The 16,965-nt window shown below is 44.4% G+C and overlaps 2 protein-coding genes and 1 non-coding gene across 7 annotated transcripts in view; 1 reads left to right on the top strand and 2 right to left on the bottom strand.

The window, feature by feature from the left end:
• The window catches only part of RNASE13 (ribonuclease A family member 13 (inactive)), a 46,050-nt gene that overhangs the window by 11,636 nt on the left and 17,449 nt on the right, over positions 1–16,965 (bottom strand). Inside the window, exons 2-3 of one of the 5 annotated variants that reach the window (XM_069595949.1) lie at positions 10,170–10,311; positions 4,526–4,670 (exon numbers count right to left, since the gene is read on the bottom strand). The exons of 3 other annotated variants lie outside the window; for them this stretch is intronic. The gene's annotated coding sequence lies outside the window, so the exon portion shown is untranslated. Of the gene's footprint in view, positions 1–4,525; positions 4,671–10,169; positions 10,312–16,965 lie in introns of those variants that run through there. One more of the 5 variants, XM_069595942.1, reaches the window with a different exon arrangement.
• On the top strand, positions 857–1,397 carry LOC138443464 (ribonuclease 7-like). The gene has a single exon (XM_069595955.1). It carries the CDS (start codon positions 874–876, stop codon positions 1,342–1,344), a length of 471 nt encoding a protein of 156 aa, XP_069452056.1. The 5' UTR covers positions 857–873; the 3' UTR covers positions 1,345–1,397.
• On the bottom strand, positions 3,727–3,799 carry TRNAM-CAU (transfer RNA methionine (anticodon CAU)). The gene has a single exon. It is a non-coding gene; the product is annotated as a tRNA-Met (tRNA).

Below are 16,965 nucleotides of genomic sequence, written 5' to 3'. Positions count from 1 at the left end.
GAGTCATTACAATCTTGTGGCTAGAGGCCAGATCTACTCTTTGAGTATGCCGATTCAGACTTCCTCATTGCTAAAGATGTTTAGGCAGGTGTACTAGCTCCACTTACTCACTTGGAATATGTAAGTGGAAAGGCATGAACCTGATTCATTTCCTGATCCAGGGCTGCTTCCCAGCCCACACCCAAATAAAGGCACCACAGGCCAGGCCAGCTCTCAAGGAGTTCGTGGAGGGAGAGGAGGCCCTCAGAGATCTGAAGACCAGCGGAAGGAAGCTGTGTCCACTGAGCCGGCGTTGCAACAGGAAGACTCAGTGACGAGGTGAGGCTGCAGTAGAACGTGGGTGAGGAGAGAGGACAGGGAAGGGATGGGCTCTGGCCAGATAAGAGTACCCTCAGGTGAGTGACAAGGTGGACAAAGGAGGGACTCAATGTGGATGGATGAGGACACAAAGGGGAGAGAGGAGAGAGATGCTAGAGGCTGGGGGCACAAAACGGGGCTATGGAGGAGATGGGGATGGAGTCATGGAGGGTACAAAACACAGGGAAAAGGATACAAACAGGGACACAGAAGGATGGATGTGAGAGAGAGGAGATGGAGCAAGGAGTAGGAGACTTGTGGGACAATGAATGAATGAAAGATAGGGACACAAGATGAGGGGGACAGAGCCCTAGGATTATGGGAAGGGGTCATAGCAGCTGTGTGCACACAGAGAGGAGAGGAGGAGAAAGACACGGGCAGAGGGAGGAAGGAGACAGAGGGGGAGGGAGACAGTGATCAGCTGGAAGGAGCAGGTTCAGGAGAGCTAATTTCCACCTCCTGCTCTCCATCCCCAGAGACCCCACTCCTCCCTTCTAACTGTGCCCCCTAAGAGAGATGGCCCCAGCCAGAGGAGGATTCTGCCCTCTGCTGCTGCTCCTGCTGCTGGGGCTGTGGGTGGCCGAGGACCCAGTCAGTGCCAGGCCTGGGAACATGACCCCAGCTCAGTGGTTTGAAACTCAGCACGTGCAGCCCAGTCCTCAAGGCTGCAACGCTGCGATGCACAAAATCAACAAGCTCTCCAAACGCTGCAAAGACCTCAACACCTTCCTGCATGAGTCCTTCTCCAATGTGGCCACCGCTTGTCAGACTCCCAACACAGCCTGCAAGAATCGTGAGAATAACTGCCACCGAAGCCAAAAGCCTGTATCCCTGACTGAGTGTAAGCTCACCTCAAGGAGATACCCAGACTGCAAGTACAAGGAGAAGAAACGGGTCACTTCTTACATTGTGGCCTGTAACCCTCCCAAGAAAGGGGACTCTGGGAAATTCAAGCTGGTTCCAGTCCACTTGGACAAAGTCCTTTAGTTTTCCAGCCTTCCTTGTGCTTGAGCTAATTCCCTCTCCAGGCCTCTGGACCACTCCTCCACCCAGAAGTTTCTCTTCTGACATCTCTTGGGACCCTTCCTGGATTAAGCTCCTCTGAAAAGATAGGGGCCTGGAGAGTTGAGGTGATACCTTAGCAGGCTAAGCTCTAGAAGAGGTGGTGATCTCTCTACTTTTTATTGCTATTTTTTCAGAAGTTTATCTGCAATAAGTTTAGGGGTGTGGGTTCCTTGGTCTGTGCCTCATACATCTCTCCCGTGCCCCATCTTCTTATGGCAGCATGGCACGAGGAAGAAAGGACTGGAAAGAGAGTGTATGGGATTTAGGAAAGAGTTACTCCTGTTCCTAAACTGGGTCTCTTCCCCAGCCCTGATGTGGTAGTGAGGTGGCCTGTGTGCAGGGAGGCAGCCAGGAGGGAAGAGAAGGAGGCCACAGCTCATCACAATGACATGGCATTTCAGGCTCTTCACGGTGTGCCCACGTGCATCCCTTGTGAGACAGACTCGACAGGGATTACTTCTTTCGGGATGAGGAAATTGAGGTTTCAGATGGCTTTATTAATTAAAGAGCTCGTCAGGGTGGTTAGTAGCAGAATTTGGACTTGAAACTGGGTCTCTCGACTCTTTAGGCAGTGCACTTTCTATTCTGTCACTGGCCAGAAATGGAGACCTCTGCAGGGACCAGAGGGGCACTGGGTGAGAGTTCACCCGTGAGGCAATGTCGGAGAGCTCTGAAGAGCCAGTTACACCACGTCGCTGCAGTAAAGGTCATTACCTCTCTAGCCAAGGGACTGCTGATGGGGTGTTCCAAGGATCGCAATCCTCTCTCTTCTCTCCACCCCACCCCAACCCCGCCGCTCTGCCCTCCCCCTTCTCCAGCCCACCACTCTTCCGTCCTGGGCCCTGCGCCCGGCTCTGCTGGCCTGATCGCTTAGCCCTGAAGGCGCAGTGTCAGGGGAGTGTCCCAGCTTCATCCCGCTGTTCCAGGATCACGTTTCCCTTGACCTCAAGGGCCTTCCGTGGCCCAGTGCCCACTTGTCACAAACAAGCCAGTGGGAGCTGCCAGAGCTTCCTTCCTCCCGATAATGATCTCTCCTGCCTTGGTGCTTCCCTGGCTCTCCGCTCTGGCTGTCCGCCCAGGCCAGAGGGGTTGAGATGTGGAAATGCCACCTCCCTGTCCCCCAAGGGCTGCAGACACCAGTTCTCCCTTCCTGGTGAGCAGAACTGGAGAAACTATGGGTTTCTGTCGGCTCAGTCCTCATAGACTCCCACTCATAGCCCCCACCCGGCATTGCCTGCAGCCCTGACCATCACCAGCCCCTTCTCTCTCCCTTAATCTCAGTCCCAAACTTCACTATGCCCATGCCCACCCTAGCTGAGCACCTGAAGACTACCTTGTTAGACCTTCCCTTCCCAGCTGCGGAGTCTACTGCCTACCTGTCCCTCCCCAACACTCCAGTGTTCCTTTATGCCTTACCAGAGTCAGGTAAGCTTTGGAGCCAGATACAGTTGGGTATAAATCTTGGCTCAGTCCTTTGTGACTACGTGTCCTCAAAAACACCGCACCTCTTTGCAACTGTGTTTCCATATATATTTCAGAGCTTCCCTGGTGGCTCAGAGGTTAAAGCATCTGCCATGCAATGCGGGAGACCTGGGTTCAATCCCTGGGTTGGGAAGATCCCCTGGAGAAGGAAATGGCAACCCACTCCAGTACTCTTGCCTGGAGAATCCCATGGACAGAGGAGCTTGGTGGGCTACAGCCCACAGGGTCGCAAAGAGTCGGACACGACTGAGCGACTTCACTTTCACTTTCACTTTTCCATATATATTGGAGTAATACCACCTACCCAATAGGATTTCAGGAAGACTTAGAAATGACATTTTTGAAGTCTCAGTCAACCCCAGGCATTGGTAGGCAGTCAATAATAATAGCTAGTAGCAGGTAAGTAGCAGTAACCCTATCATATCCACCTTTGGCTAGATAGACGGGATGGTGAGGGAAGGGATGACAAAAAGAATGGGGAGCAAAACATTGAACACTTCAAGCCAAGTGTGGGGCCAATACATTGATGAGCCTTAAAAGTAGAGGGGCAATAAGTATACTTTATAGCCAAATGACTGGATGTAAAGTCTATATATCTATGGTCACTGTGCTATACATTTATCACTTTTGATGATTTTCATCTGAGGTATATGGATAACCAAGACTGACGGGTAGCTGATATTTTTCTTTTCACTTTTTTCTTTTTTAACAACTCTTTTTATACTCTTTTTTTTAAAATATTTATTTATTTATTTGGCTACACCAGGTCTTAATTGCAGCATGTGAGATCTTCAGTCTTTAGTTGCAGCATGTGGGATCTAGTTCCCTGACCAGGGCTTGAACAGGGGCCCTCTGCATTATGAGTGCAGAGTCTTAGCCACTGGACCACCAGGGAAGTCCCCCCGTCTTTTTATACTCTTTATTGACGGTTTTTCCTATGGGTATTATGGTTTTGGAAGACATCTTCCTCATAAACTTTTTAAGTGGCTAAAAATTAATGTATTCTCTCAAAATAAAAAGAATTTACAAATATAATTTTTTTCTTGAAAGACTCATAATCTCAACAGTAGCTAAAAATTGAACATAATTCTAAAGCAATCTATGATGACAGTGGTCAGAATAGTGGTAGCCTTAGGGAGTACTAACTGGGAAGGTGTAGGAAGCAAGCTGGAAATGTTTGATTCCTGCTCTGGATATGCTTACTTTGTGAAAATTTACTGAGTTGCACATTTATGATCTGTGTACTTTACTGCATGGAAATTATACCTCAATTTTTAAATCTTCCCAAAAAATATAGTTTTTAAAGATTAGCTTATTTAACATGAGATATGCTAATATATCAATTCACAAATACTATAATAAAATCACAGAATCATGATCTAATCCATTTCTACCATCCCACTTTGTACTATTTGTTAAGTTAAATAGTAGTTGTACTATTTACCCACACCAGGGTGTGGCATAGGCTCACTTGGAGGAGGTCATCATTAACCCCATAGAGCCACCAGAACTTACACAGGACTGGGGAAACAGACTCTTGGAGGGCACAAACAAAACCCTGTGTGCACCAGGACCCAGGAGAAAGGAGGAATGACCCCACAAAAGACTGACGCAGACTTGCCTGTGAGTGTCCAGGAGTCTCCGGCGGCTGCATGGGTCGGCTGTGGCTGCTGCAGAGTCGGGGGCACCGAGCACAGCAGGGCAGACACAGGACCTTTTGAAGGAGGTCGCCATTATCCCCAGGTCAGTGGGTGCCCAACATGCTGCTGGAGAAGAGTGGAGAAATAACTCCAGAAAGAATGAAGAGATGGAGCCAAAGCAAAAACAACACCCAGCTGTGGATGTGACTGGTGATGGAAGTAAAGTCCAATGCTGTAGAGCAATATTGCATAGGAACCTGGAATGTTAGGTCCATGAATCAAGGCAAATGGAAGTGGTCAAACAGGATGGCAAGAGTGAACATTGACATTTTAGGAATCAGTGAACTAAAATGGACAGGAATGGGCAAATTTAACTCAGATGACCATTATATCTACTACTGTGGGCAAGAATCCCTTAGGAGAAATGGAGTAGCCCTCATAGTCAACAAAAGAGTCCAAACTGCAGTACTTGGGTGCAATCTCAAAAATAACAGAATGATCGCTGTTCATTTCCAAGGCAAACTATTCAATATCACAGTAATCCAAGTCTATGCCCCAACCAGTAACACTGAAGAAGCTGAAGTTAAATGGTTCTATGAAGACCTACAAGACCTTCTATAACTAACAACATTTTCATTAAAGGGGACTGGAATGCAAAAGTAGGAAGTCAAGAGTAACAGGCAAGTTTGGCCTTGGAGTACGGAATGAAGCAGGGCAAAGGCTGACAGAGTTTTGCCAAGAGAATGCACTGGCCATAGCAAAAACCCTCTTCCAGCAACACAAGAGAAGACTCTACACATGGACATCACCAGATGGTCAACACCAAAATCAGATTGATTATATTCTTTGCAGCCAAAGATGGCTAGAAGCTCTATACAGTTAGCAAAAACAAGACTGGGAGCTGACTGTGGCTCAGATTATGAACTCCTTATTGCCAAATTCAGACTTAAATTGGAGAAAGTAGGGATAACCAGTAGACCATTCAGGTATGACCTAAATCAAATCCCTCACAATTATACAGTGGAAGTGACAAATAGATTCAAGGGATTAAATCTGATAGAGTGCCTGAAGAACTACGGACGGAGGTTCGTGACATTGTACAGGAGGCAGTGATCAAGACCATCCCCAAGAAAAAGAAATGCAAAGAGGCAAAATGGTTGTCTGTGGAAGCATTACAAGTAGCTGAGAATAGAAGAGAAGCAAAAGGCAAAGGAGAAAAGGAAAGATATAGCCACTTGAATGTAGAGTTCCAAAGAATAGCAAGGAGAGATAAGAAAGCCTTCCTCAGTGATCAATGCAAAGAAATAGAGAAAAACAGAATGGGAAAGACTAGAGATTGCTTCAAGAAAATTAGAGATACCAAAGGAACATTTCATGCAAAGATGGGCTCAATAAAGGGCAGAAATGGTATGCACCTAACAGAAGTAGAAGATATTAAGAAGAGATGGCAAGAATACACAAAAGAACTGTACAAAAAAGATCTTCACTGCCCAGATAACCACAATGGTGTGATTACTCACCTAGAGTTAGACATCCTGGAATGTGAAGTCAAGTGGGCCTTAGGAAACATCACTACAAAGCAAGTGGAGGTGATGGAATTCCAGTTGAACTATTTCAAATCCTAAAAGATAATGCTATTAAAGTGCTGCACTCAGTATGCCAGCAAATTTGGAAAACTCAGCAGTGGCCATAGGACTGGAAAAGGTCAGTTTTCATTCCAATGCCAAAGAAAGGCAATGCCAAAGAATGTTCAAACTACCACATAATTGCATTCATCTCACATGCTAGCAAAGTAATGCTTAAAATTATCCAAGCAGGCTTCAACAATATATGAACTGTGAACTTCCATTGTTCAAGCTGGATTCAGAAGAGCCAGAGGAACCAGGGATCAAATTGCCAACACCTGTTGGGTCATCAAAAAAGGAAAAGAGTTCCAGAAAAACATTTACTTCTGCTTTATTGATTATGCCAAAGCCTTTGACTGTGTGGATCCCAATAAACTGTGGAAAATTCTTAAAGAGATGGAAATACCAGACCACCTGAACTGCCTCTGACAAATCTGTATGCAGGTCAAGAAGCAACAGTTAGAATTGGACATGGAACAGACTGATTCCAAATTGGGAAAGGAGTATGTCAAGGTTGTATATTGTCACCCTGCTTATTAAACTTATATGCAAAGTACGTCATGCAAAATGCTGGGCTGAATAAAGCACAAACTGGAATCAAGATTGCCAGGAGAAATATCAATAACCTCAGATATGCAGATGACACCACCCTTATGGCATGAAATAAAGAACTAAAGAGCCTCTTGATGAAAGTGAAAGGAGAGAGTGGAAAAAGTAGGCTTAAAACTCACCATCCTGAAAACTAAGATCATAGCATTCAGTCCCATCACTTCATGGCAAATAGATGGGGAAATAATGGGAACAGTGACAGACTTTATTTTGAGGGACTCCAAAATCACTGCAGATGGTGACTGCATCTATGAAATTAAAAGACACTCCTTGGAAGAAAAGCTATGACCAACCTAGACAGCACATTAAAAAGCAGAGACATTACTTTGCCAACAAAGGTCCATCTAGTCAAAGCTATGGTTTTTCCAGTAGTCATGTATGGATGTGAGAGTCGGACTATAAAGAGAGCTGAGCGCCGAAGAATTGATGCTTTTGAACTGTGGTGTTGGAGAAGACTGTTGAGAGTCCTTGGACTGCAAGGAGATCAAACCAGGCCATCCTAAAGGAAATCAGTCCTGAATGTTCATTGGAAGGACTGATGCTGAAGCTGAAACTCCAATACTTTGGCCACCTGATGAGAAGAACTGACTCATTTGAAAAGACCTTGATGCTGGGAAAGATTGAAGGCGGGAGGAGAAGTGGATGACAGAGGATGAGATGGTTGGATGGCATCAATGACTCAATGGACATGAGTTTGAGCAAGCTCTGGGAGTTGGTGATGGACAGGGAAGCCTGGCATGCTGCAGTCCATGAGATCGCGAAGAGCTGGATATGACTGAGCGACTGAACTGAATTGTACTCTTCATTGAAATGTTGTAAATATTTTTGGCTCAAAAGGTATATAAGGTTTTTTCCTAAAGTTATCCAGGTAATCCATTCTCTTTTACTATTTATATAACTGTCAACTAATGAAAATTTAAAAATAAAATATAAATAAAAATAAACTATTTTTAACTGAAAATTCTTAATGAATTTTTTATGTAGTATAAGCTTTTGTGCTTGTGCTCATGCTCAGTTGCTCAGTTGTGTTCAACTCTTTGTGATCCTTTGGACTGTAGCCTGCCAGGCTCCTCTGTGCATAGGATTCTTCAGGCAAGAATATTGGAGTGGGTTTCCTGCCTTCTCCAGGGGGTCATCCCTACCCAGGGATCAAACCATCGTCTCCTGCATCTCCTGCATTGCAGGCATTCTTTACCTCTGAGCTATAGGGGAAGCCAAGTATAAGCTTTTACAATCAATTATTACATTTTTCTTAAAATAATAATCATGCATTTGTGTTTCCACCAACTGGTAGAATTTCAACTTTTAAAGTTCATAAGGAAAATTTCACTTCCAGTTATATTCAGGGTGCTCACCAACATTTGAAAGAGATTATTCTAATATTAACAATGAACCCAAATGACCTGACTTGTTTTCACACTAATGCATTAACTGATTAGATTTGACAGTCACCCATTCCTTCACATGATCTTGATCACAGCCAAGTTCAGGGATGCCAGGAATTATGCTGAAATAAGCACTGGGCTATTCAGACTTTCAAAGGCCAAAGCTAAGGTCCAAAACGAATAACAGGTTTGCACCAATTACCAAGGCTGCATCTTGACACATTCTTACTTGAAGGCTGAAAAATGGGAAATGAAGACTGATTAGTTGTGAGATTTCTGTTCCGGGGGGTGGCAGCATGGAGAGGGGAGGAGGGTGTCCAGGGAGGTATTGCCCAGCCTTGGGTAGATGGCTTTAAAGGAAACTGTTTCACCCTGGATCTGTCTAAGGAGCAAAAATGGCATCCCATAAAGAACATAACCCAAGAACTGGAGCTAGTGTGAGCTAACTTTCTAGGAGTGAGACTATCTGAGGTAGACTAGGTAGGAGAATTTTTGACATGACTCTATTTGCTCCAAAGGCACCACGCTCTGAAGAAAATGACCCATAGACACTATGAAGAGGGCCAGCTGAGTCAAAGCAGAGAGAAGGGTCCTGATCTCAAGGGCATGGTGTAGGAAGAGGAAACGCCCTTGAGACTGGAAACTTTTTCCTCACCTCCATTCGGATGGCCCTCTTCATAGTGTCTATGGCCCTAAGGGGTGACCTTAGAGCTACAGAAGCAGAAAACAAACCAATAACAATACTCAGGGAAGAGCCTTCTTGGCAAGAACCTTGCCCGATTTCACCACATTTCTCCCATGCTACTGCACAACTGGGCCTCCAAGAGAGCTTTGAAAACTTCAGATCCTCATTCTAAAGTCCTCCTTCTACCCCCTGTTCCACCTGGAGAGAGAAACAGCAGTCACAGCTCTTACCAGGATGTTTTCCTGTGCGGACTTCAAAGCCAGTAAGCATGGGAATATCCATGAAGCCATGGGGACATGAGAAAACATTGCTGGTGAAGCTTCAGAGGAAGTTCACAAGAGGAGAGGCAAGGAAAGATGTCTACCCATAACGGAAATATGCCCATGATGGAAAGTCCTCTTGACTTAGAGAAACTGGAATTTCCTCATCTGTGTAAAGGTCATCTACTTCAGAGTATTATGCAGATTAAATGTGATAACATACACAAAGCACTTAGTACAGTGGCTGGTGTGCAGGAAAAGTCTGAAAGATGTAATCATTTATATTTATTACTGTGATGTCAAATGTTGAGTGGCCAGATCTCTGATGGAGCAGGCCCGACTTCCGTAACAGAAGAACAAAGCACTTAAACAAAGAAGGCCGAGCTCCTCCTCAGCCTCCTCTTGTCCAAAACAATTCCTAGCAAAGAGGAGATAAGGTAAGGTTCAAGATTAGACAAAAAGGACAATATGCATTAATTTCTCTGCTCTCTCTGGAGTGAAGTGGGGGCAATGTTTTCAATTAGAGGGGACAGAAAGCTATTGAGCATTTCTGTTAAGACTATGCAATGGGTTTTTCTCATCTCTACCATCCATGAATCCAAAGATGTGGAAACAGGGCAGAGGAATTAAGGTCACTAACTTTTGAGAGCGTCCTCCTTACCAGCTCCTCTCCAAAGGTTCAATTATCACAGCAGATGATGCAGAGAAGTTCCTAGTTACATTTCTGCTTCCCTTCCTGAGTCATCTAAACTAGTCCTTAGGTAAGCTCACTGTCCCTTCATTCCATCATGGAAGACGTCTTGTATTTTTCCCACCCTCTGATTCAGTTTCTTTTGCTAGTCTGTCTTCCATTACACAAAACTACCACCAAGGGTGGTCCACTGCTTTCCGATGGATTGTTTACATGGGAAAATATCACCATTGTTACTTTCTATGATCTTCACCTGGAAATTTAGTTGAAGTTACACATTTAAAACATAAACTGTACACCTGAAGCTAATACAACATTGTAAACCAACCATATTTTCATTATGAATAAATAAACTAGTAAACAAACTGACCTGGTGTGAATCAGTACAAATTCCTGCTTGGGCCATGGCGGTCACATCTGCATAGCTTTAGGCTCTTTCAGTCGATATTCATAAAACGATGTCATAAGATGTTGTATCCAGTGACCTCAGAGATCATCTAGTACCGCCCTCCCTATTTTGCAAATGAGAAAAATGAGACCCAGGGAACCTAAGACCCTGTGATTTAAGTAAGAACTCATGTTTCCTGAACCAGTCCAATGACATTTCCAAAGTGTTATTCCAGTTAAGGCTCCCAAATGGATCTCAGACATCTTCCAAGGTCAAACTCCCAATACGTGACCGGCAAATCAGCAAATGGACAGGTTCCCAGATTGAGACAAAAGCATGTTCATCCAAAACAGACTGTTCAGTGTCCATGATCCTGAGGTGTTTGCCTTTCTGCTGTTCACCTGTGGACTACATCCCCTTCACCTGAATGCTTACATTGTATCAATGAGATGGAAAAAACAAAACAGCACCCAAGAACTTGATGGTAAACTCGTCAAGCATATCCCTGGGCCATGCCTGTTGGAGACATAAATAAGGGCACACAGCAAGAACAAAGGTCTTTACTCTTCACTTGCTATTTGGGGCCAAGGTGAAAGCATTGCAGAGATCCCACTGGGTGGATCTACAGATGGGCCTGAAACATCCAAAATATTTTATCTTTGGTAAGGGTTATCATTCTCTACCCTCAAGGTTAGCACATCCAGGGCTGGGTTTTCATGGTCAACTAGAGCCCCCAGAGCAATGTTTCTCAGACTTTCCCCTGAAGTGCTAGTAATGGCAGAGGAGAATTAATTAAACACTAAGACATGTCCAGCAGGCATGAGCTTTCTCTAAAGCCTTTTTCTTTCACTGAATTAATATTTATAAAATAGCCACATGCACAGATGTTTTATATCTTAGAATTTAATTTGTGATAATAATGAATCAATGTTAATTTCCTGGTTTTGATGCCTATGCTGTGGTTATGTAGGCAGGCATACTTGTAATTAGGAAATGTTCATTTTGGTATGAAGGGGCAATGGAGCATTTGATCTGTAACTTAGTCCCAAATAGTTCAGAAACGTTCATCAAATTTAGGAAATTGGGGTGAAGTATACAGGGGAGCTCGGTGTGCTATTCCTAAAACATATATAAATTTGCAATTATGTCAAAGCAGAAACATTTGAAAATTATTTTTTAAATAATTGATTTCAATGTTTCAATAAACCCTATCATCGTTTTATTTTGTGTAAAAAACAATGCTTCAAATTACTTCCTTTCCCCTCCAAAATAGTTTTGGGAAAGATGGGAAAGAAGACATTTATCTCATGGCTTTGTGTGCACTTTGTGCATATCTGCATTCAACCTAGACTAGGATACACTCGCCTTAATGAGGTTCTCTTTAATTCGCTCTCTGTGGACTGTGCCTCTGACTGATATTTCTCTTAAAGAACTGTTTCATTTCAGCTTATTCTTTAACTGCATACTGCAGTCCTGTATTATTTAGAGTATTACTAACTTATGCCTTTTTTTCCTTAATTTTGAAAATAGAATTGAAAAAAAAAACCAATTTGTGCTGCTATTTTAAAACTACAAGCCAAAATTCAGAACTTTTTTGAGTAATAGGGAGTAAATGCCCACCTTTCACTCATTTTCTAAAAATGTCACTTAAAAAATTTTAAATATAGCCCAAATATCATTTACCAATGTTTATTCATACTTTAAAAGGGTTCTGATTTGTTTTTCATTCTTCCCCTCAAGGCTTACAATTTTTAGAAATTTCTTTATGTGTGAATCACAATGAGAATGAAAAACAAAAGTCTTATCAGGGAAAAAATAAGAACTGGAAGATATGATAACCACAGAGCCAGAGCAGTAGGAAGGTTGCTGCTGCTGCTGCTAAGGCGCTTCAGTCGTGTCCGACTCTGTGCGACCCCATAGACAGTGGCCCACCAGGCTCTGCCGTCCCTGGGATTCTCCAGGCAAGAACACTGGAGTGGGTTGCCATTTGCTTCTCCAATGCATGAAACTGAAAAGTGAAAGTGAAGTCACTGAGTCCTGTCGAACCTAAAAATGAGAAAATAAACAAACAGCACTTGAAACTGGGACCTAGACCCCCTCAGTAAGTGTTCACTCAGACTGTTTTTATCATTGTCATCATCACCCATGGGAGGTCTGAATACTGAACACAGGCTGAAGTACGTCAAAAGCCACAAAACACATGCAAGGGGAAACACAGACCCCCAGGCTTGTTGGACTGAAGACCACATCCTCTCCTGCTTGAGGACAGATCCTACAGAAAGAAACAAAGGGAGACAGCCCACCCAAAGAAGCACGATCATGGCGGACTGGACACCCTGAAAAGGCCCCAAAGAGCTTCACAGTAAAGAAAACTAAAGCTGGTAAGAAAGAGGGTGAGCCACTGGGAACAGAGATTTCCTGTGATAGCACTCTGAGGCTCAAAGTTTAGAAACCAGAATCCAGGACATCTTATAGCCATGGGTCTTCTCCTCCAATTCTCTTGGAGGAGAATCCTTCTTGGAGAGATTCCTTGTCAAAGTTTCCAGCAAGCTCCTGCCTCAGCCTGAGACCAACCCAGCTCCTCTATCTAGCCTGGCTGTAGACTCAGTACCAAGACCATGAGTCCCAGCAAGCAGAGCAAGGAGGACATTCAGAGAGTCGGGGGCTAGGTAGCCCTACGGTCCTTCAGTGATACCCTGGAGCAGGGTGCTGCCCTTTGGGCTTCTCATCCTTCTAGCTTCCCTCTGGCTTTTTCCAGCCTGAGCTTGCATCTACCCAGCTTCCTGGACTTTCATTCTATTTGCATTTTTCTCTTTCCTCCCTCTTCCCTCTCTCCTGAGGATATCTTTATATATATATTTACAAAGTAATTGAGGAGCTGAATATTCACAATCTCAGTCTCCTTTCTGAATTAGAAGCGCAATAGTGTTTCACAGCAGAGCTGTGGGGCGTCAGGGCATCCATCTGCAGGGCATCCACGGTCAGGACTTCCACCATCAGGAGTAAGTGCAGCTTCCAGTCACCTGTTCTGGCCCCACGTGGTAATCATGGATGTGTGAGCCGTTTGGCAGAAAGTTAGCTGAGAATCTTCCATACTGTGCCCAGAGAACCTGAACACTATCAGCAACCACCTGCCTCCTGAAGTTAATGTTATACCTTCATTCAGCTTGCCTCTTGGTGAATTTTACCTCAGAGCATCTGCACCCCAGCCTGCCTCATCCTTGGCACCTATGGAAAACAGTCAGCAACAGCTCCTCTCACGCATAATCAGGAGTAACTTAGCCAAGCAAATGAAGCTTCCTGCTGGTTACTTAAGCTGAACATGTCCTCAGAGACCTCTATGAACAGATCCCACCAAGGCCCTCTACTGAGGTGCCAGGAATCGGTTCTGGGCAATCTCACACAAGATCCAAGCAGAGGACCAGAAAATGTACATACAGCCCACTCTCCACTTAGCCACTTGCAGCCATTTGCAGTGGTCCCGGCGACTCCTATACCAGTCCTGCTCTTCCAGAACCCCCTTCTTCCTGAACAGGCTGCCCCTTGCCTCCAGGGTAAAGCCTGACAACCCAACTGAAGGTAGCATTTGTAGCTCAAAGCCTATCTCAGGCCAGCAACCCAGATAGACTTTTCTGGCCCCCTCACCCACACCTCCTCAGTTCAGTTTAGTTCAGTCACTCAGTTATGTCCGACTCTTTGCGACCACATGGACTGCAGTATGCCAAGCCTCCTTGTCCATCACCAACTCCCACCTCCCGGAGCTTACTCAAACTCATGTCCATTGAGTCGGTGATGCCATCCAACCATCTTATCCTCTGTCTTCCCCTTCTCCTCCCGCCTTCATTCATTCCCACCATCAGGGTCTTTTCAAATGAGTCAGCTCTTCACACCTCCTAGGCTATACTGAAAAAAACTGGTCTCTACAGGATCAGTGCTTACTCTCCACTCGCCCTCTTGGAGCTACCTTTGGGGTCTTCCTGCAGGATCTCTTTTCACATTCTAGTCTGGCCACTAGCACTCTGATGCTTCCTCTTGTTTCACAGAGTCTTTTAGAAATTATTCTTTTTAGAAAATATTTAGAAATTATTATGCTTTTTAGAAATTACTCAACTGAAACTCTTTAGGCTACAAATGATGAGGAGACTAAGAGGACAAGAGTGGCGATTCAGTTCAGCACACAGTTACTGAGTATCCCTCTGAGCTATCCCGGCTTTATGGAGATTGAGAAGCATGAAAGGAGCTGATTTCTGCCCACGAGTTCACCGTCTAATTGGGAAGCCTGGATACACACATCAGAGTCAAATAACAGAACAAGGTAGTACCTGACTGAACATCTAAGTGAGTGGTACCAGGAGTTAATTGCTGAAGGAGGTGTGTTCAGCAAAGAGTCACCCCAAAGGTAGAGTTGTACAGGAAGGTTCAAGCACAAGCTCGGGGGACAAGCTGAGCACTGAAGGATGGATAATAGTTGAGGGAGAACCTTTAGGGAAGAGGGGAAAAAAAAGCAGAAATAAAGTCACAATCTATCAGTCACAGAGTAACTGTCAGCCCATAAGGTAACTATCAGAAAGCAGTGCGGGGACTTCCCGCACTGGGACAGGAATCTGTCTGCCAATGCAGGGGACAGGGGTTCCACACCTGGTCCAGGAAGATCCCACATGCCACAGAGAAGCTAAGTCCGCGTGCCACAAGCGCTGCAGCTACTGAAGCCCGTGGGCCGAGAGCCTGTGCTCTGCAACGAGAGAAGCCACTGTGATGAGAAGCCCATGCACAGCAGAGAAGACTCAATGCAACAGAAAATAAAATAAGGAAATAAGAGGAAATAAGTATCCCTCTGAGCTAGCTACATGCCCAGCTCTGTGGAGACTGAGAAGCCTGAAAGGACCTGATTTCTGTCCCACAAGTTCATCATCTAGTTGGGAAGACTGAATACACTTGTAAGAGTCAAATAATAGAACAAGGTAGTACCTGATTGAGCATCCAAATGAGTGGTACCAAGAAATGCAGGAAATAATAGATTCAAAAAGCACATTTATAAAAGTAAAAGAGCAGCGTGGTGAGGAGGGAACAACACAACACTGGAGCCAGTCCTCCCTCCTTTTCTGTCCTAGGCCTGCCACTTAACACATCTGTGAACTTAGCCTCTCCAAGCCTCAGTTTCCTTTTCTATAAAATGGAAAAAATAACATGCAACGCATAGTCAGTTCAGTTCAGTCACTCAGTCGTGTCTGACTCTGCGACCCCATGACTTGCAGCATGCCAGGCCTCCCTGGCGATGGACATCACCAACTCCCGACACCCAAACTCATGTCCATCAAGTCGATGATGCCATCCAGCCATCTCATCCTCTGTCATCCCCTTCTCCTCCTGCCCTCAATCCCTCCCAGCATCAGAGTCCTTTCCAATGAGTCAACTCTTTGCATGAGGTAGCCAAAGTATTAGAGTTTCAGCTTTAGCATCATTCCTTCCAAAGAAATCCCAGGACTGATCTCCTTTAGAATGGACTGGTTGGATCTCCTTGCAGTCCAAGGGACTCTCAAGAGTCATCTCCAACACCACAGTTCAAAAGCGTCAATTCTTCGGCTCTCAGCCTTCTTCACAGTCCAACTCTCACATCCATACGTGACTACTGGAAAAACCATAGCCTTGACTAGATGGACCTTTGCTGGCAAAGTAATATCTCTGCTTTTGAATATGCTATCTAGGTTGGTCATAACTTTCCTTCCAAGGAGTAAGCATCTTTTAATTTCATGGCTGCAATCACCATCTGCAGTGATTTTGGATCCCAAAAAAATAGTCTGACTCTGTTTCCACTGTTTTCCCATCATACTATTTGGCAAATTGAGTTGTACATAAAGCACAAGACCTTGGCACACAGTGAGCACTTTTTAAAAAAAAATTTGGCCATACACTGCAGCATGCAGAATCTTAGTTCCCCAACCAGGGATCAAACCACCTGCAGTGGAAGTGCAGAGTCTTAACCACTGGACCACCAGGGAAGTCCCCAAGCACTTTTAAATGATAGCTGTAATCCTTAACAGAATACCTAGCACTGTGCCAAGCACACGCTATATCTTCCCGGAATGGTGGTTAGCGTACACTTAAAATAAATAAATAAATAAATAAAGCAATGTAGTGTGTATCATCCAGGCTGCCTTTAGGGAAGCAGTAAATGATACACTCAAGGCAACTAGCTCTAGAATGTCAAGGGCTCTGTTTAATACCCCCATACCACACTAGGCATTTTAACATTTCGTCATGCCACATTGAATATATAAAATGTATGCTCCTCATTCAATATCATTCTTGCAGAAATGTATCTGAAATGATTTTTAAAGTTTTACTCCTAAAATTATTTGACTCCAAGTAACTTGGGATTGGCACTTCTTCTCCAATCGTGGTGTTGAGAATTCCAGTAAAAGGACGGGAAAAAAAAAAAAATCTAACCTGAAACTGTTTTCCAAAGTAATAGACTTCTTATGGGTGCCAGATTCCAAAATAAGTGAAACCAACTTTATGTTACTGTGGTAGCAGGTAAGTAAATATTTTAAATTTGATTTTATAGTTGACTTTTCCTATATTGGAGCCAATATTTTTTTTTCCTAGTCTCAAATATTGTAGGCCCTTGAAAACCTCCCAGACCCTAGGCCCTGGGCTTTTAGTGCTTAATGGATAAAACAGCCCTGAGACTGTGACCACTGGGAAGACTTTTGATGAATAACTAGGATGAAACACACAATTAAAGGAACTCTTTCCTCAGACCTCCCTGAGTGGGACT

The sequence above is a fragment of the Ovis canadensis genome, chromosome 7 (assembly GCF_042477335.2).
Source record: "Ovis canadensis isolate MfBH-ARS-UI-01 breed Bighorn chromosome 7, ARS-UI_OviCan_v2, whole genome shotgun sequence".
NCBI classification, from domain to species: domain Eukaryota; kingdom Metazoa; phylum Chordata; class Mammalia; order Artiodactyla; family Bovidae; genus Ovis; species Ovis canadensis.
This window is presented reverse-complemented; position numbering and strand designations above follow the sequence as displayed.

Bases quoted from the DNA above. Each gene is read 5' to 3' on its own strand.
- LOC138443464 (XM_069595955.1), top strand. From the start codon at position 874: ATGGCCCCAGCCAGAGGAGGATTCTGCCCTCTGCTGCTGCTCCTGCTG.